Source organism: Condylura cristata, unplaced genomic scaffold (assembly GCF_000260355.1).
Source record: "Condylura cristata isolate star-nosed mole 26May11 unplaced genomic scaffold, ConCri1.0 scaffold00006, whole genome shotgun sequence".
Lineage (NCBI taxonomy): Eukaryota > Metazoa > Chordata > Mammalia > Eulipotyphla > Talpidae > Condylura > Condylura cristata.
The window spans coordinates 50,304,380-50,325,688 of NW_004567107.1; the positions used below are offsets into that span (position 1 = coordinate 50,304,380).

The 21,309-nt window shown below is 40.6% G+C and overlaps 1 protein-coding gene across 1 annotated transcript in view; it reads right to left on the reverse strand.

Moving 5' to 3' along the window:
• FREM1 (FRAS1 related extracellular matrix 1) overlaps window positions 1-21,309 on the reverse strand; it is a 150,189-nt gene that overhangs the window by 89,931 nt on the left and 38,949 nt on the right. Inside the window, exons 6-12 of the mRNA XM_004677672.1 lie at window positions 19,055-19,378; window positions 14,678-14,786; window positions 10,735-10,866; window positions 8,507-8,851; window positions 7,856-7,998; window positions 2,561-2,757; window positions 2,088-2,178 (exon numbers count right to left, since the gene is read on the reverse strand). Coding sequence (XP_004677729.1) covers window positions 2,088-2,178; window positions 2,561-2,757; window positions 7,856-7,998; window positions 8,507-8,851; window positions 10,735-10,866; window positions 14,678-14,786; window positions 19,055-19,378 — 1,341 coding nt within the window. The remainder of the gene's footprint in view (window positions 1-2,087; window positions 2,179-2,560; window positions 2,758-7,855; window positions 7,999-8,506; window positions 8,852-10,734; window positions 10,867-14,677; window positions 14,787-19,054; window positions 19,379-21,309) is intronic.

Consider the following 21,309-nt stretch of genomic DNA (forward strand, 5'->3'; position numbering starts at 1 on the left):
TTCCTCGCCCCCCTTTCTCTTTTTTCTCCCTTTCCCTCCCTTTTTAGGAATCTCCACTTGCCGACGCCTTCCCACCTTAGGGTCCTGCCTGTCTTGCCTCCAGACACCTCAATAGTTGGAGCTGGTCTCCGACAATACTGGAGTAGGGTCGGCCCTTAATATAACTGATACACTTTTTAATATAGAGAGATAAACAGGTAGAAGCAACCCACTAGAAGTTAAGAAAACACAAGAACAGCATCCGTGCAGGATTTCAGAGGAGTATAGCTCTGCCAATATCTTGATTTCAGACTTTTAGCCTCCAGAATTATGTGACAACAAACTCTGTTTCAAATCACCCAGACTGTGACACTTTGCTATAGCAAACCTAGAAAACGAATATAGTAGGGCACTGGAAAAGCTGAATTTGGTGGAATGAAAATATATGGATAGGTCCCTAAGTTTGAGTACTATGTTCACAAAACAATGAAAATGACTAATAAATTATAATAAGATTTTAAAATAATATCCAGCTTGATCAAACATTTACAAATCAATGTCACATGCTTACTGGAAATGAACAAGCAGAAAGAATGACTAGATAAAATATTTGTCCTCCCAACAAATAAAAGTCCAGGACAAGATAAATTTGCTGGTGAATTCTATCAAACATTCAATTAAGAATGAATAGCAGCACCCTCCCTAGTGGCGCAGCAGGTTAAAGCACAGCACTAAGAAGCTAAAGCCACTTCAGCATGATTTGATACCTAACCCAGAGGTGACCACATGGCGTGGCAGACTTCTCCTGGCTCACCTGCTGCTCCCCTGAGCAGTGTACTTCATCAGCTGGCCTGTTCTGCTCCCCACTCTGTCTCTGGTGAATCCTCTCACCATCCCTGCACCTCTGGCCTATACCCCAGTTCTGTATGCATCAATAAATAAATCTTTAAAAAAAAGAATTAATACCAATCCTTCATAAACTTTTCCAAATAATAAAAGAGAAGGTAGCACTTTCAACTCTTGTTTTATAAGACCAGCATTATCTCAATATCAAAATCAAAAAGGATACCACAAGATAAGAAAAGTATAGACTAGTGTCCCTGATGAACATAAATCAAAAATCCTCAGCAAAATATTAGTCAGTAAATTTTTAATACATTAAGAAGGATCATATACCATAATCACGTGGTATTTATTCAAGGAATGTGAGGATGGCACAACACCTTTATCTTAATAACATACATTAACAAAATGAAGGATAAAAATCATACAATCATCTCAATAGATACAGATGAAGAACTTGAAAAAATTCAACATCCATACATGATAAAATGTCAACAGATTTGGTATAAAGGGAATGGACCTCAATCAGTACAAGTCATATATGTCAAAAAAAAAAAAAAAAGAATGTCCACTCACACCACTTCTACTGAACATAGTATCAGAAATCAACAGTAAGAAAAGGAAATAAAAGATGTTTAAATTAAAAGGAAGAAGTAAAACTGTTTGCAGATAATATGATAGTATATGTAGAAAATTCTAAAGATGCCACCAAAAAAATCTAGTAGAACTAACAAGTGAATTCAGTAAAGTTGTAGGATGTAAAATTAATATACAAAATTCTATTATATGCCTATATACTGACAGCAAAATATCAGAAAATAACAAGAAACAATCCCATTTACAATAGCGTCAGAAAGGAATATATCTCACAAGGAGGTAAAATATTTGTACATTGAAAACAATAAAACAGTGATAAAAGAAACTGAGAAATATAAATATTAATAGTCTATGATAAAGGACTCAAAGAATTAATATTGTTCAAAGGTTCACACTACCCAAAGCAATATAAAGATTCAGTGCAATATCTATAAAAATTCTAAAAGTATTTATTACATAAATGGCATAAAAATTCTAAAACGTATGTTAACACAAAAGATTCCAAATAGCCAAAGCAACCTTGAGAAAGAACAAAGCTGGAGGCATCAAGGTCCCTACTACAAACTTATAATAAAGCATTTGAGACACATGTCAAAGACCAACACAGGAATTTCTATACCCTCTTGGAAGACATTTCTGTTTGTCAACATTCGAGCATAATAGCATACCTGAGTGAATGATGTCAGCCCTACAGCTGCAGGATTTTTGGTTAGTTTTGGTATGCTGTCCACCATGAATAATTTCCCAGCATCCAAGTGTCTAAAAAGAAACAGGGTGAATAAATAAACTATTTTTCCAAGTATACAGATTAAATAGAATAGTCCACGATTAACTTTTGATAATTACAAGGTTCATCATGGGGAAATTAAAGTGGCTCTAGGTTTTAACCTTAAGTCCAGTGTCATCAATATTATTCTCATCCTAACTCCAAAAAGTATGTCCAAAATTTTCTACTTGGCCATCATAAAAGGGAATCACAATTCTTGTAAGTTTGAGATTAGAGTAAATGCTGAATTTAGTAGACAATCATGTCCAACAGAGCAAATGAACCATGGTACTAAATACTGACACTTATAACTGTTTTATCCTAAAACATACCATCAATGAATAGCCCAGGTGAAAACTGACTTTTCAGAGATACCTGTGACTGGAATTGAAAAATGGAGGTGTTGTTATTGTGTAGAGCAGCTCCCCACCATATGATTCTGGATCTATAAAATGTAAGTGTTTCTTAGTTATGTAGGCCACCTCAGTTTCCTTGACAACCAAATGTCGAGAAACTCCAGGAGCCTCTTTTGGAAGCTGGTCATTCACTGGAATGATATGGATTGTTACCACCTGGAAAAAAATGATTGGTTCCTTTAATTTCAAGTACCAAAAAGACATCAAAGATGACACCCCACAATCACCTAGTCACAGTTCAAATGACATTCAAAACATGCCATTTATAATATGGGAGCTGTTAAGAATTTGAACCAAAAATAGAATACTCCCCACCTCTACATTATTTTAAGAATATAATTTTCACAATTACAGTTTATATAGTCTTGAGCATATAGAGTGCTAATACACAAGTTCTGATTTTTTTTCTATACCTTCTTTCCACCAACATCTGTGATTTGCTTATGTCCCTCTAATAAGTCACTGATCCTAGAAAAAAACATAACTTTTGGTCCCTCATGATCCATTTACACTTAACACATCACCACATGCAAGAATTACTGCTTACAAAAATACCTATACAGTTACCACACCCCAGAACCACCCCCAAAACCCCTCCCCCAGGGTCTAATTCCCGCTGTTAATGACCTACCTCTCACTCTTATTTCCCCCGTACATTATTGTAACACCTCTGTTAGCCCTGACTATAATGGCTAATCTAGATTTTTCATACCCTTAGAGTTATCTCTAAAATAATAAAAGTCAGGCCCTCCCTGGTATCTAACAGGTTTAAGTTGAAGTTCTCTGAAGCCACTGCAACATGAATTTGACCTCCAGCCAGGAGGGTGACTCTCATGATGCAGCAGACCTCTCCTGACCTGCCTTCTGCTCCCCTCAGCAGTGTTATTTCAATTAATCTGCCTGTTCTGCTCCCCACTCTGTCTCTAGTGAATTCTCTCACCTTCCCTGCACCTCTGGCCTATATCCCAGTTCTTATAGGCATACATAAATAAATCCTTAAAAAAATTAAAAAGTTAACTCTGGTTATTCACCTTCTCAAATTTTATACCACTATGAGAAAAACAGAATTTAAAGTTCTAGCATAGTACCTAAGACTCTCCACAGTTTAGGCACACTCTACTTTTCAACTTTATCTTGCTTACCTTTCAGCATTAATTCAGCACTAAAACTATGTGTAATGGATCTTGTCCAACTACTTAAACATACCTGTATGCTTTGGACCATGTTTGTATTTGTTTTCTTTTTGATCTAGAATGCTTTTATCCTGCTTTCTCCAGCAATCTAAGCCATCCTTGAAAACATCTCTTGAAAACATCTCTTGAACATCCCTCAATCTCTCAGTTGGAATTAATTGTTCCTCAAGTTTGCTTACCCCTCAGTGAACATTTTTTCATTATCTTTTATTATTAATCAGTAGTTTACATGTCAATCTTTCCTATGAGCACAGAAGTATAGTACAAATTACATGGATTTGGCAGTGAATAGCTGAAGTCCTGAGTATACAGTAGTTATTGATCTTGAACAGTCACTTTTTTGAGTGTCAAAGTTCTTATTCATAAGTTAAGCATAATACCATCAATCTCATAGAGTTGTCATAAAGATCAAATAGCACTATGTAAATAAAATGTCTGGCATTGTAGGTGCTCAATTATATTCATCTCTATAGCTCCACAAAATCTGACATGATATTTTGTGTTTGATAACTGAATGATTCAGCTCTCACCTTCCCCCGTGTATCATTTAAAGCATTCTTTTTCTTTTAAGATTTATTTACTTATGCATATAAGAACTGGGGTAGAGGCCAGAGGTGTGGGAAGTGAGAGATTTCACCAGAGACAGAGTGGGGAGCAGAAACCAGACTAACTGAAATACACTGCTGAGGGGAGCAGCGGGAGGGTCAGGAGAGGTCTGCTGTGCCATGTGGGTCAGCTCCCTGACTGGGGATTGAACTCCTGCTGCAGTGACTGAGGAGAGCTTCATAGTGCTGAGCTTTAACAGGTTGAACCACCAAAAAAGGCCCTTCAAAGCATTCTTAAAAACACCTTTAAAATTTTGATACTGCTATAGGGCAACTATTTGCCAACTGCTTTTATCATCATGTTTGTTTACAATAATCCACAACTGGTTGCAAGAAAGCAGCTACTTATATTCTTGAAATGGTACGTTTACTTTTCTGGCTGTTTGACACAGCCAGAGACGTGAAAGTACTCTTACCTAGGTTTTTTTGATGTTTTTAAATATTATCATGGAAACATAGAGCAGCAACACCAATTTTGTCTACAATGATGGCATTCACAATATCCAATTTGAAAAATGAAGAACATTTCCCTTTAAAATGATATATGACACAAAAACCAGAATATGGTTAAGCTTTTGTTTTGATACAGAAAAGTCTGAAATATCAGCTCAGCCACCTACAAACTGTGCTTCCTGGAGCAAATTATTTCATCTTTTGGGGACTCAATTTTTCTCCTGTGCATTAGGAATAATAACAGTGACTATCACAGCAAAGTGTTCTCCAGACCAAATAAGAAAGCTAGCAGTGCAGTAAGAACCTAGTAATAGGTGATCAATAAATCAATTTTCTGTATCTTTCCTTCCTTGTTTTCTGAATGTACTTCAGAAAATTAAATATTTTCTGAAGCATTTCAATAATTAAAAACCAAAACCAGTTACCAAAATAAAAGAACACAATGAAAGTCATTTCTCCAGTCTCCAGGAGTCTGGATTTTTTTTTCCCCCAATTATAGTTTTTGCTAATCTACAAAGTTCAGAAATTCTCTCTGGGACTCCCAGCCATAGTATGGACCAGTGAGGCTCCACTTAATTGAAAAACTGAATTTAATAAGGAAACAATAGTTATTGTGCCTTCAAAGAGACCATTTTCTATGCTAATTTATTCTCCAATGTGTTTTTTTGTGTGAAAAGAACGTATAAGCATGTTTTTTATACTCCTGTAGTAATTCTTGGAGGGCACATTTTTCAACATGCTTTATGATCTCCTTAGTTGATGTGTCTTTACATATTTATTCATGTTTAAACAATTATTGTGTACATGTCTGTGAGTGAGAAAAACTGATCTTAACAAACTCCATAGAGAAATAAAGTGTTCTCATTGTACTAAAATTTTGTAACAAAGACGTTATTAAGCATCCATTCCCAAACAGTGGAAAATTAACGCCTAGACCAAATACTGGGCTCCTCTGCAGACCACATATGGCCACAAGCCCCCACAGACAGACTTGTAGGAAATCAGAACACAAAATGCTAAACCCGTATATGCAATGACAAAGCCTGACTTTTTCTTTAAAGGTTCATTGTATTTATGCATACAAGAGCTGTGGTATAGGCCAGAGGTGAGGGGTTTGTTTGGGGGGGTGAGAGGATTCACCAGATACAGAGTGGGGAGCAGAACAGGTAGACTTACTGAAACACACATGGCTGAGGGGAGCAGCAGGCAGGACAGTAGAGGTCTGCTGCACCATGTGGGTCACCTCCCTGGCCAGGGATTGAACTCATGTTGTAGTGGCTTCAGACAGCTTCATGGTGCGAAGACTTAACCCCTTGTGCCACCAGGGAGGCCCAAGAAAGCTGGGCTTTGACTCTCAGAATTAAGCTCATAGCCTGATACTTTACCAGCTAGTCTCTCACTTTCTTATAGACCTCGGTTGAACTTTTCCCGGCTGATTCTACCTGATTCCATGGTTACTATCTTCCTTTGAAATTATCCAGCGCTATATCTCACCGCCACTATTTCCAGTGCCAGTTTTGCCCACCCCAATCTCTGATCTGACTTTGGATAAATGCCCACCCTTAGTGGTGCCTGTCTTCTGGCCACATTCATTGCTCCTTTCCACTGTACCCACAGACCTCTGAACCTTCTGCTGCCTTCTTCCTCCACTTATTGGTCCTCTTTTTGTTTCTCTGTCCTCTCCTAATTTCCCATTCTCCATTTTACTTCTAATGGTACTGTCTACTGGTTAAAATCTCTTTACACAGACTTAAGCTCCATAGGGCACTCTACTGAGAAGGATAAAGAAGGACATACTTTTCTAAGCAAATTGAGTGGGTAAGACAATCATGGCAACCGAGCTAGAAAGAGGGAGGGGTTTCTTGCTGATATGTACAGATTTGTTGCTGTGCAGGTACATCATTCAGCAACCCGCACCTCTACATCAGGTTAGGTCCTTTTGTATCATCTAATATAAAATCACTATAATGTGAAGCCATTATTTATTTTATGGGATCAATTGTGAGCTCACTGATAGCAAGGATCCTGAATTACTCACTTCTATGTCTTTAGGCCTTGCTGTCTTACTCAGAAGAAAATCCTAAGAGCCGTTTGCTGATTCTAAACTGAAAACTTTGGATCTTTCAACTTTTATTGAAACTAGGAGGAAATAAGAAGACCCAAACATTTTGGTATGGACTTAGGAAGAACTAAAATGGGGAGGTAATACATATAAAGCTTTATTCTTCAGTCTCCAGCAACTAATGTGTGTATTAAGAACAAAAAATATTGTGTGTGCATTCTGTTAAGCATTTTTGTGTTGTGTGGTCCTGAGATCATCGTTGCAAATACAATTATTAAGGGACTCAAATGATCATGTATCCTGATGATTGTCTTTCCAGTTTGGACATCCAGCCATATCCTATAATTTAAAATGTCTTTAAAGTTGAACACAGTCTGCAACTTTCAGCTGTTCAACAAAATGTTACAGAAACCACACACTTCCTTTATTGGAAAGAGGGGCAAAGAATTGCTTCAGGTAAGAAACAGTCTAATTAAAACAGGATGAAATCTACATAAGAATAGAAGCTTCTTAACAGCCTCCTATTCTTAACCCCTGATTCTCCTATTGGGAGATCCACCTCTATTACAGATGAGGAAACCAAGGCATGTGTCAACCAGCTAGTTAGTGTCACAGAAAGGAGAGAGAAATACTATCTAACTCTAGAAACCTATATTGTAATTGTTACTTAAAATATGTCAGTGTTTTCTTGAGTGTAATGAAGCTAACAAATTTTGTGAGGTGTTCTGTTTAAAATGGGCCCAAAGGATACAGGAATATCTCTGGATCTTTAGAAAAGTATGATAGATAAGTCATATTGTAAAGAAATGTATTTAATTTTGCTTAATCCATTGTTCTCAAACTTTAAATGTTAAAGCCTGTTTTATGTTGTTTCAAATAACATCTCCCAGATTTGATATCCATGAACAAGACTTTGGAAGATGTTAGATATGGTCCCTTACCTGTGGTGCTGAGAGATTTGGAGGCTCATGACTATCCCATAAGACAAACTCAAAAGAATCTTCAAAGATTTCTCCACCGAAGTGACGATAGTAAATGATGCCATTAAATAGATCCCTCTGAAGGAAGCCAACGACAGGATAGTCTATTGAGCCCAAAAAACACATACACTTTTGAAAGAATCTGCCAGATGTTGGGATATAACAAACAATACTGGATTTATCTCCAAATATCTTCTTTGCCTAGCAGATTGTGTATACCCAGGGAATATATACTAAATGCTTTTATCAACGAATATAAATAAAAAAGTCAAAAATTAAACTTATTTATAAAAATCAGCATAAGAAAAAATATTTCAAAACACAGTCGTAACACTGATTATTTGATCCTTATTTTGCCAAACTTCTGTTCTACCTACTTTTAAGGAGTTAAATATTTGTCCTATGCCTTGCTTTGCTGATGCAACTTTTCATAAAGTAACAGTTACTTCAAGATCCACCTATAGAACTTTCTACATGTACATCCTTGGAAAGATAACTATTCTTAAGACTCGGGCTCCCCATTTACAAATTTGAATAATAACTAAAAAAGAGAAAAGATATCTATTGTAGCACAAATTCTGACAAAAATGATTGTGACTGCCCAGAACTTACCTATCAGGCCTGGACCTGGCTTCTTTGTGATCTCTCCAGCCTGTGGAGGTTTTGTAATGTTAAAGTAGATGTAGTCATCACTGGAGTCCATGTCTGAAGCGCTCAGCATGGATCCCTGAATCAGTATGGTCTGCCCCTCCTCAAGTTCAATCACAACGTTGGTTATAAGGAATGGGGGACTGTCATCTTTGGGCAATATATTGATGGGAAACTTATGGCGGATGCTGTGACGGCCGTCAAATATCCTGAAGACCACAAAATCTTTGCTGGAGTCACTGTCATCATGATGATAGCGAATAACGCCAGCCTGAAGGTCAGCCACAGTGAAGAGAAATCCTTTCCCCCCTAAAGGAGAGAGCAGAGAGCAAGCTGATTGGAAAAGGAGGTGTAGCAGTGGCAGCTGTAGAAAAAGCGAGAGCCCTCGAGAAGAGGCTGCTGAGGAGATGTGGGCAATCTTCCCCTTGGCAGGCAAAACAATGGTTGGTTTAGTGGGCTCTGGACACTTACAGGTCTAGTCCTGAATACCTGCTGATACCAGCACAGACTTCAGCTGAGACTCATTTATAAAACAGGGTTAGTAATATCCACCTCATTGTTCCTGGTAAGTATGAGGGGAGTTAAGCATCCGCAAACTATAATAAATATTATCTATTCTTCAATTCCATGCTATACTCCCACATGGCAGAATGTCTCAGAACAGTCTCAAACCAGCAGCATCAGCATCATTATCATCTGGGAAATGAAAGTTCTCAAATTCGGAATTTCTGAATCAGAAATTCTGGAGTTGGAACCCATTAATCTGGGTTTTATCAAGTTCTCCAGGAGAGTCTAAGATACGCTAAAATTTGAGAATCACTGCTTTATAGGTCAAGAACTACAACTCTGGTATCAAATGACCTGAGTTCAAATCCCATCTCTGTCTCTTTCTATAATTTAGACCAGTCGATCTCTGTATACCTCATTTGTAAAATAGGGATAAAACAGAATCTCACTACAAAAAAACAGGTATAAGACAAAGTGTGTAAAGTGTTTTGCATTGTATCTGACACTAAGTAAGTACTATTTTTTACCATCATTTGGTGCTAGCATGATGGGCTACCACTTCCCATCCCTCCAGTATTGATAAGCATCGCTTCACTCTACAACTATTGCCCAACAGCTAGGTATACTTCTTCTCAGTAACAGAATCAGCTTAAACCATTTTAAAACACTGAGGTTCCCAGACCCTGTTGCACTGAGGGATAGTTTATAAGTCTGCAGGTAATATATGTGCAGGTCATTATATCAGTCTCCGGGAAAAGTTGTTAAGTGTCCATTCAAATAACATAACTTCTTTTTCCCTTCTTACTCCCTTCCTTGACTGCAAACCTAAAGCCTGGAAGTGTAAGCGCCATCTTGTGACCACTGGTGGTGCAGAAAGAGGTGCTGGCCTTACAGATCAGAATTGCGACCCCCAAGTACTTGTCCAGTTATAAAAACAATGGATTTTTAAGACAATGTAATTAGCTTTCCTTTGCAGGGAGGGAAATTGCCTACCTTAACTAATACGCCAAGACTTAGGCTGGCCTCCAATTGTCCTGGGATTAGGTAAGCAAATTTGCCATGAATGTACCTTTTTAGTTTTTAATTGAAGAATTCCCTAATCACAAATGATGACAAATAAGAACTCTCCGCTTTATAGTTAGGCAAACTAAGAGAATGGAATTGAGCTTAATCCTCTGAGTTCACTACAAGGAATATAAAATAGTTTTAATAACATATAATATGAATATTATTTTTATTAGGGCTATTATCTTGTAAACTATCATCCCTATAACTGTAAATTCATTTCTTTAAAATTGTTACTAGTCACATAATTTTAACTTAAGTATTAAGAAACAGAAGTGTTTGTTTTTCAATTTATTTCTCTGAAGTAGAGAAATGAGAGAAAAATATTTTCACTCCCAATTGGGATAAAATAATCAGGATATTTAAAAGGAGCCCACCATGCACCCACAAGCCAAGCCTGAGATTTAGATCATGAGTGAAGCATAAAGTCCCTTCATCAGTCACTGGTGCTAGCATCCTAACACAATTCTCAACCTTTCCAGATCTCCAGACTTTCTGATACGACAATTTACTTAGAACTGCGGTTCAGAAGAGGCTATGCATATCCTGTAAATCCTGTTTTCTCTTTGGAGAAAACACTCCTTTGATCCTTTCTGAGGTCACGAAGGTTAGTGACTCACCTCCCAGTGTAAGCCGTCCATGCTGCAGACCGTCTATAGCGACTAACTGGACTGCATGGATGTTATCGTTGTCAACAATCTGGAAGTGCTCCCAAGTGATGGGTCGAGACTGTCCCTCCAGTAGATTCAGACCTAAAGAGAAAATAGAGAAGCGCTCTGGAAAATTCTATGATAGGCCAACCTGAGTACTTTAAGACAAGATACATGCATTTTCACTCAAAACACTAACTTAAGTTCTGTGTTCAAAAGCTTTTGAAGAAACTGGAATTTTGTTTTTATTTTTAGCAATATTCTTACTGTTAGTACTATTAACTCCAATCCAACAACTGTTCCTTATGATACATACTTTAGAGGCATAATGGTGCCAAAAAGTAAGTACTGAAGGAAAGAAAAGATGTAGTGTCCACTAGTTCAAAAATGTCTACAATGTTTCCAAGGCTACATCCAGATATTGCAAGTTCGCAAAGAGTTGGAAGTGCTTTTACATATATACTTTGAGCTCAAAAGCATCCCACAAGACAGAAAATGTAAAAGGGTTAAATATGCAAATATAGAGCAATTATACCAGGGGAGTTTTTAATGGTGTGAGATGGGAAAGCTTCTGACATTTGGCGATAAAGACTAAATTCTAGTTTAGCATTTAATAAGGGACTTTTGTAATCAAAGGAACTGAAAGAAAAGAATCTTAAAAGGGATCCAAGCTATTTAAAGAAATGAGTTTGTAAAAAGGTGATCCTCAGGAAAAGGGTAGGTTCCAGGTTCCCTGCCCCACCCAAAGGAGGGTGGAGCTCAGCAGAGAAGAAAAGAATCTGGACAAGAGATTGAAGAGGATGGAAGCAAGATGGAGAGTCAGAAGGTGACCTGAGGTAGGCATAGGAGCAGAGAGACTTGTGAAGAAGCAGCTCTTGCTTCTTGGCCCTGGACTGGCTGTACCAGATGTAAGAGACCCATGGGGAAGGTTAACTATGGCAGCGTTTATCTTGATATTGATTTTGCTCCTTTCTTTCATTACAGGAAAAGGAGAGGGATATCCCTAAACCCCCAACCCTGCCAGCTCTAAATAGTTTCTGCCATCCACCACATCAAGACAAGTTTGGTAGGAAAAGAGCAAAAAAAAAAAAAAATCAAGATAAACGCTGCCATAGTCAACCTCCACACAGGTCTCTCACATCTGTTTCAACCCATCCAGGACCAAGAAACAAAAGCTGCTTCTTCACATGTCTCTCTGCTCCTGTGCCTCCCTCAGGTCTCCTTCTGATTCTCCATCCTTCTTCCATCCTCTCTTGTCTCCTCTCCAGAATCTTTTCCTCCTGCTCAGCTCCACCCTCCTTTGGGTGGGGCAGGGAACCTGGAACCTCCCCCATTTTTCCTGGGGACAACCCAGTTACATCCCAGACTTGTCTGGACATTTCTGACCCTTTTCTATGGGTCCACCGGAAGGTGCTTTAGACCTACCCCATGGACTCACGACTCAGCTGGGCATCAGCTGTTAAGAAGGCTTGGGCCGGCCCTCCCTGGTGGCGCAGCAGGTTAAAGCACAGCACTGAGAATCTAAAGCCGCTTCCGCATGAGTTCGATCCCCGCTTGCCCCGGAGGTGACCACATGGCGCCGCAGACCTCTCCTGACCTGCCCGCTGCTCCCCTCAGCAGTGTACTTCGTCGATCTGCCTGTTCTGCTCCCCACTCTGTCCCTGGTGAATCCTCTCACCCTCTGCATCTCTGGCCTGTACCCCAGTTCTGTATGAATAAATAAATAAATCTTTAAAAAAAAAAAAAAAGAAGAAGGCTTGGGCAGCACCATCAGGATTTATGGGGAGCTGACATCAGCGAGGCAAGTTAACCAAGGTGAGAGGGAAGATGGAAAGGAGCTGACAGATGTTCGCCCTTTCCTCACCCCAAGTGACTCCTCCCACACATGGTGGTTCTATCTCATCCCAGAATATCAGCACTAGGAAGCTTTATGTTTTGGTAATGCTATGAGTCTCAGTCACGTGGCCTTCACTTCCTTCCTGGCTTTCTTCTCTCCTTACTCTTGCTGTAAGTGTAGGGTTACTACATACAATGTGTTTAGGGCCTGTTTGCTAGGGAAGCTGGACTAAGACACGCAGTATATGGAAAAAGGAAGAAAGAACAGGGGAGGGAGCAGTGGTGGAGAAGGAGGAGGAAGAAGGCAGCAGGGGGAGGCGAGGCCACAGCAGCAAGGTAGGAGGAAGAGGGCTGTGAGAGGAGGCCCAGCATTTATGAAGGCTCTGAACTGGCCTGAAGGGCATTTTAGCCAAAAGGCATCAACACAGACAAGGCATCATGGTACACAGCAGAAGAACAAGCAGGAAGACTGGAAGTGTATCTAATGAAATACTATCAGTGGTTATGTCTTCATGGTAAACTACTAAAATATTCCTATTATGAGTTCACTTATTTATTCATGACTATTCTCTTTTCTGTATTTTTCAGGTTGTCAATGATGAATATCTATTAAGCTAAAAATGAGGGAAAATTTTAAAGAGATCCCTAGCCAAAGTGATGCTAATAGCCAAAGTAGCCAAACCAGATGTACAGCTGTCTTCATAAGCCACTGCACACACACGCACACACACACACATACATTAAATCTCTGTGCAAGCAAAAGTTGATTTAATATATAACCATTACTAAAATGTGGGCTTCCAATTCCTTTATTTCTCTCCTGATCACTCTAATAGAGGGTCGGAACAATACATCAAGGCTGTTCAACTGGCATCCTCATCTCTACTGAAACTCCTATCCAAATGCACCTGCCTGTGTGCATGGGCTCATGTGCAAGACAGACACACACACACAAACACACACTCAACACAAGGGGTGTTCACCTGATGATTCAAGTCATACACAGGTATTTCCTCCTCAACAGAATATGTTTCTGGATGTTGTTGATGGAATTAATGGAAAGAAAAAAATCTTTATAACTCCACATTAGCAATTTATCTAAATATATATGATGCAGTGAAACAGAATAGGTCTCTCTTCCTGCCCCCTCAGATAAGCATCCCTATCAGTTGCATTTAACAAGTGTGTCTTCTTGCATTCTAAGGAAAAGAAAGACCATCCCTAAGAAGATAATAAGGAAGTTAAACTTCTAATGTAAAACATCAGGTGTTAACAAAGCAAGCTGGCATCCCACTGAAATCTCATATGATTGCATCAAAAGGGCCCTTATCCAACTTCCTTTTGCATAAATACCTCTGGCCTCTGCTTAAGAGCAGGACAGTGGTCTTTCAGATAGCACTCTGCTGCCCTCCTCCATTTGTCAACAGGTTAAACTACTTTCCTTCTCCTCAAACTCTGTTTTCCTTTATTGGCTGAGGGAAACTGAGGCCAGCATTCAGTATCACATATACTTCACTATAAGTTTCTCAGAAATGAGAGATAATGTAAAGCCTTTTTTTTTTAAGCCACTTAAGCTAATATATCATAGAAGTGTATTTTGGTTTCCATACGAACCAATTTAAAAATAAGAAATGGATTAAAATCTATACCTTCTTTTAATTCCTCTGAATGATCACCAAAATTGGAAACTTTTTCTCTCACAACCCAACTATAATTCAGTATCACAATCACCTTTTGCCTCATTCGGGTGAAATGCATTCTGCTGGCTTAACTCCCACTGAGGAAAGAATTTGATTTCAAGACATGGGAAACTGGGATTTAAGTTTCTCATTCTGCCACTAGGAAAAGAAAGAAAACAGAACCCAGGCCCTCCCTGGTTACTCCACGGGTTATAGCACAGCACTAAGAAGCTATTGCAGCCACTATCTCATGAGTTTGATCCCAGCCAGGGAGGTGACCCACATGGCTTGGCAGACCTCTCCTGACCCGCCCACTGCTCCCCTCAGCAGTGTATTTTCGTTAGTCCTTCTGATCTGCTCCTGACGTTGCTGTCAGCCTGTATAGTCGGGAGCTTCACCTGTGTTCCAGGACACCCGAGGGGCATCTGTATCGGCTGTCCTGATGGAGATGTGGACCATGATAGGGGCGCTCCTTTCAAAGAAGAAGTCATACACCTCCAGCTCCACCTGGAAACAAACAGTTGCATAAGAACCACACTTGTGGTATAATATAAAATACTATTACCGCTGAGGTATATAAGGCAAAAAACACATTCAGGCTTCTGGTACTACCTGCTCATCTTTTTGACAAACTGACCTAACTTTTTTTCAGATATTGTTCTTTAACTTCTCAATATTTTCTAATTTCCTTCTCCATGAAAGAATTTCTTAACCTGGAAAAAGATCCCTGATTTGCTCAAGAGACTATGTCAGTCTAACATCAGAAGCCTCAGGCCACTGTCTGAGGTAAAGCACCCTGAGTACTGGTTCTCAGCTGGGGGTGATTTTGTTCCCCCAGGCACGACCTGGGTCAGTCGTGGTCTTATAAATGGGGGGGGGGGGAGGGGATGCTCCTGACATTTAGTAGGTAGAGACCAGGCTGCTACTTACTTCCTGCCATGTACAGAACAGGCACCAAGAGAAAGACACATCCATTTAAATGCCAATGGTGCTGCTATTAATAGTTCTTGTGGCCCTCCCTGGTGGCTCAGTGGGTCAAATCTCAGCACTGAAAAGCTAGCTCTGGCTGCTTGGGTACGGGTTCGACCCATGACCCTTAGGTGACCTATATGGCACAGCAGACCTCTCCTGTCTCTCCCACTGCTCCCCTCAGTAGTGTACTTGTCAATCTGCCTATTCTGCTCCCCACTCTGATTATGGTGAATCCTCTCACCAACCAGCACCTCTGGCCTGTACCCCAGTTATTTCTGGAGGTGTAACATAAATATTTATTAGGTTGAGTCATACTTGTATGGTTATTATGTACTCCCTAGGGAAATGTTTTTTTTTACTAAATGCCTAATAAAAGGAGCTGTGGGCCCTTTGGTGTGGCACAGTGGGTTAAAGCACAGCACTGCAAGCTAGCAGCAGCTGCCTCGGTGGGAGTTCGGTCCCAGACGTGATCCACATGGCACGGCAGACCTCTCCTGCCTTGCCTGCTGCTCCCTTCAGCAGTGTACTTTGTTGATCTGCCTGTTCTGCTCCTCACTCTGTCTGGTGAATCCTCTCACCCACCAACCTCTAGCCTATCCCCCAGTTCCGTATGCATAAATAAATCAATCTTTTTAGAAATGAGTTGTGATTTTATTATTATTTCAAGTTGAAATTTTGAGTCTGAAAAAAAGGGGAAGGGCTGTAGCTTTGGGACCCAGGGAATGCTCAGAGAGTTTCAGGAACACCAGCCACCATCCCTCCTCCGCCCTCCAATCTCCACCCCCAGGCAGCCAAATGAGCACAGTCTAAGGAGCCCAAGGCATTTGAAAGGCACATGATCCCCAATGAGAAAACTAAATGTTACCATCCCACAAAATAATCACACATTGGACAGGTGCTGCTCTAAAATCACGATGCAATCCCAGAAACTACTCCCAAGCAGCAGTCAGAACAGCAGTGCTTTATCTGTGATCTTGACAAAAATCTGGAAGTCCTATGAGAAATTACTTCAAAATAGGGAAAGTAAAAGAGAGGTGAGTACCGGAAAGAAAACACAGTTGCCACATATGCATAGACTGTTATGAAGTGAAGAAAAGCCCAGCAAAGGGCAAAGCAAAGCATTTGCTGGATAGTCTGGATTCTTTGTGTGCCCTTGAGACCTAAAGCTGAAAACGCCTAAATTAAATGGAGGACAATTTGGTAACCCCAGGGACACTTAATAACCTGAACTAAGTCTGTATCAATCTGTTCATTTAAATTTTCCATCCTGTTTGAATCAACTTGCTGGTAGGTCTTTAAGTATGTGAAGGGTTATTATGTGCAAGTCTGGAACCAGCTGTTCTCCACTCCCACTGAATACAAAAGGGAAGAGGCTGAAACTGAAGCAGAAAGGATTCAAGTTAGACAGAAAGAACTTTCCTGATGTGGTGACTGGTGAAACTATTGCATTGCTGGAAAAGTCAAGAAGTATTTTTTATGTTTTTCAAGCAAACATACATCATGACTTTTCCAACAACCCAATAGTTATTAAAAGGGAGCATGAGTCACTATTATTAATGAAAATTAAGGACCCTGGTGAAAAGCTCACACCAACAGAAATGAATGAGAATTTTTAATAAAGCTGTCGACATCGATTTCTAACTCAGTGGTCTATAGTGCAAGAAGGCTGCTGAGTCCACAGAGTCCTCAAACAGGTAATCTCTGGGCAAAGCGTGGGCACAGAAATATTTTGTAGTGATGGAGGAAAAGAGTAGAAAACCTGAAGAAGATATCCCAAGATTAAAACCTGACTCACACAAGGAGGTGGGGGCAGAAGGAACTAATATGGCCATTATCCCAGTCATAGAAATCAAGGTATTTATAGTGCCTTATCACAAGGCATAGGGCCCAAGCAGGCATCAAAATGCCGTATGAGACTGCTGTAGAGAGTGTCAGAAACACAGACTTGAGGGTGAAGATGCAGAGATTAGATCCCTTGTGAAATTTCTGGTCTTTTTAGGATTCACAGTTATCCAAAAAGCAGCAGCAAACAGGCCACTCCACAAAGGAATGAGCCCCCATCTCCCCAAAGAGAAAAGGACTTTATCAGTGCAGTCTCTGCAATGGCCCAGGGCAGCAGTCCTTCTGCCCACTTGTGCCTATGCAGGTGCTTCTTCCCACCCACTCTCTCCCTCACAGGGCAGCAGCCTACTGCATGCCCATGACCTCTACCTGCTAGGACCTCTCTGCACTGACCTCCCTCAGGGGAGGCCGCTCTCCTCAAAGCCGCCTGCCTGGGACCATGCAGGCCTCTGCATGTCCCTGTCAGGGCAACTCTTCTTGCCTGCATGTGCCTATGCAAGTGTCCTTTACTCCTCTGTTCTTTTCCCTAATAAACCTGCTTTTTAAATATAACTGTCATCTCTGTAGTGTGGAGAAACTCGCCTGGGGAACCGGCTGTGTGCTGCTTAAAGGGAGGCTCTGTGAAACCTTTTCCAGAGTGAACCCAAGGACCTCACACTAACTCCAAAAATGACATCATAGGTATCACAATAGCTTTTAAGTTTTTATCAGTTTCTGTATTAAAAAAATTGAGGGCCCTTCCTGGTGGTGCAGTGGGTTAAAGCTCAGCACTATGAAGCTATCCGCAGCCACTGCAACAGTTTGATCCCCAGTGGAAGAGCTCACCCAGACAGCACAGCAGACCTCTCCTGTCTCACCTGCTGCTCCCCTTAGCAGTGTATTTCAGTCCATCTGCCTGTTCTGCTCCCCACTCTGTCTCTAGTGAATCATCTCAAACCCCCGCACCTCTAGCTTGTACCACAGGTCTCGTATGCACAAATAAAACTTTAAGAAATTTGAGCTGAGGCTACCAGAGGGGAGGAGGGGGAGAGCAGGTAAGGATGAGCACAATGGACTACAGTGAGGACAAGGGGGGCCTTGGAGGTGGGTGTGGTGTGGTATGACCGTTACACCTCTGTTTTTTCAAGGGTCTGCTAACCTGAAATAAAAATTACCTGCCTTTCAAAATCTGGGTGCATTTTTTTTCCACTAGCTGTGAAATTCTTCTTGGTTGTTATTTTAATTAAAATATAACATAAGTAGGTAAAGGCACTCAAACTATATATATGTTGCTTAAAATATGCAGAAGTATGGGGGAAGGGTGGAGAAAAGACAAGGAGGAAATAAGTTCATAGTTAGAATTTAAAGTAAAAAATAAATAAATATCAAAATATTTTTATGGGGCCCTCCCTGGTGGCACAGCAGGTTAAAGCACAGCACTAAGAAGCTAAAGCCACTTCAGCATGAGTTCAATCCCTGCCTGCCCCAGAGGTGACCCACATGGTGCGGCAGACCTCTCCTGATCCTCCCACTGTTCCCCTCAGCAGTGTACTTCAGTCACTCAGCCTGTTCTGCTCCCCACTCTGTCTTTGGTGAAACCTCTCACCACCTCTGCACCTCTGGCCTGTACCCCAGTTCTGTATGCATAAATAAATAAATCTTATAAATAAATAAATATGAGACTTGCCAAGTCTCTGGACAATGGAGAAAAGGAGCAACACCAGGTGTCTCTGTTCTTACAAGCCTCTACTCAGTGAGTCACAGATTCCTAAAGACCAGCTCTTCCTTCAGGCCTTCTCCTTCCAGTCTACTCATTTGTGTCACCTGTTTGGTGCCCCAGGGCACTGGGATCAACATCCTTTTTTACAGTGACTATCTTTAGGGATAGAACATACAAACTATCCTAAAAGCTAAGAGAAGTGGCCTCTTAAATAAGTCTGTGAATACCAAGTAAGCTAGAAGCTTTGTCTCTTGCTCCTTACCTCATAATGTCTCCTCTCAGAGTGGCTGCTGTTTGGTGGCTGGTAGGCGATCTGCATGTCACTTAGATCTTGCCAGGTGAATGAGGAGATTGGTCTGGTGTGATCCAACAAGTGAGTCACGTAGCCTTGGAGCGGGGGTTTGGTGATGTTGAACACCAACAGCGGTTTGGGGGTCTCATCCACTTCACAGTCCAGAACTGAGGTTGTCAAAGAGGTCAGGATAAACTGATCTACTTCCAGAATAAACATGGCCATGAATGCAGCCTTTGGAATCTGATTAGGAATGCCAGCTCTGATGTAGACAGGCAACCACGTGCTTTCTGACTTTTGAAGGCAAAATAAAATATGAAAGGAGGAATAGTATGAATGAAGCTATCACATACAGGGTTAACAGCATTATGATTAACATAAAGCCACAGCCTAGACAATGTACCTGCAGTGGTTTGAAATCTGGTTGCATATTAAAAACATCTCAGGAGTTTTTAATTCATCTTAATGCCCAAACTCTACCCCCAGAGGTTCTAATTTAATTGTTTCAAGGAGGCCACAGAACTGGTATTTTTGAAGCGCACCAGTGGCTCACATGTAGCCAAAATTGAGAAGAGACACCAATTTGGGCATCAAAAGGAATGACTCTACCTCCAGCACAGATGATTGGAGTAGCCTTCCATGAGTTACTTAACTTTAAGTCTCCCTTTCCCCATATATGAAATGGAAAAACTAGAACCAAAGTGATGAGAAAATCAAACTCATGCACTTAGTGTCACTTTGCCAAACTCCTCTGGTCACCTACTTCTGACTGTGTCGTTTTAGAAAAGTAAGGGGCAAGATGAAGAAAAATGTCCTTATAACTGAATACTCATACAACAGAAAGATAGCTGCACAGCTGTCTAGTAAGCTAAGACTCTGGTTCTCTTCTCAAATGAGAGACCTGTGATGATGATGTCTTCTTGATGGGGTTCTCCAGAGATAGCACGAACTTGCGCCATGAGGTCTGAGATCTCAAAGAGTGCTATGGGCAAAAAGAACCCTCATACTATGAATGTATTTAATTATCAAGAGAACCCATGCTCAATTATTAGAGTCAAATTTGTTCAATACTGCTGAACAAGGAATATGACTAGGAGTTATATCTATACATAACAGAATGTTCAAAAAATGGAATTGTTCTTGGTCCATTCTCAACAGAAAATCCAAGAAAAGAGGTAACAGATTTCAAAGTAAATGAGAAGTACACGTTATGAAGCAAACGTCTAGAAACAGTTTCCAGACTCTAGAACCCTCTAATCCACTCTAAGAATATAAGATAGTTGAGAGAGGTAAGGGAAAGAGAATTGTTCAGAAAGAAAAGTCCTGGATTGTACTGAGTTATTACCCTTACACCTCCACCCCAACCCTGCCACAGCTCCATGAAGCAGAAAAACTGGGGCAATATTATAACACATGTCTAAGTGTCAGGGGAGAAGTTTTCTTGAGACCAGACTTAAAATTCTTTTCATAGGTGATCCACATAGAGGACTGATTCTGCTCTTATACCCAAGAAAATTAAGTGACCAGGTGGAAGGACAATGTGACTATGTAGGTATCAGCCTGTAACCCTTGTTTGTGGCAGAAAAAAACATAGATGTATGCTTCCAAATAAGGGCTAAGAGGGACAGGCGGCTCATCTGGGATCATCCTGTACCCTGATCTTTAGGGTGCATTCTTGAGAGGACAAAGAATTCCATCAGCAAGAAGTTGAAGGTGGAAATTATATCCTGCAAGCTACAGGAGGAATCACAAGTAACCACTCAAGCTTGAAATTCATCCTCCCAAGAAGAGAGTTCCGCGGGTGAGAGCCCTCTGTGCTAGAAGATCTCCCAAGGAACCAGGAAATTGCCCCAGAGACAAAGATGGGGCTGAAACATCTGCCAGACTCAGAGAGCATGAAGTCTTATTCCATCAGTGCCTGATCAAATCAGAAGTACCCCTTTAACGCTCCCCCCAAACTATCAGGCCTCTAGTCTGGAAGTCTAGGCACTAGCCAATAAATTTCACAAGAGACAATCTCAGAGATGAACCCTCCCTATCCCACTGTTGGTTTATGAAGACAGATGAAAAATATGTTGATACATCCCCGGGACTAGTGTACCCATTCTTCACATGCCATTGAGAATTATTTGAGATGCATAATTTGAAAATTCTAGAATGGGGATATCCTGGGAAAAGATCAGGGCAGCTGGACTGGTAACAGAGCATTAGAGCCCAGGTAAAGC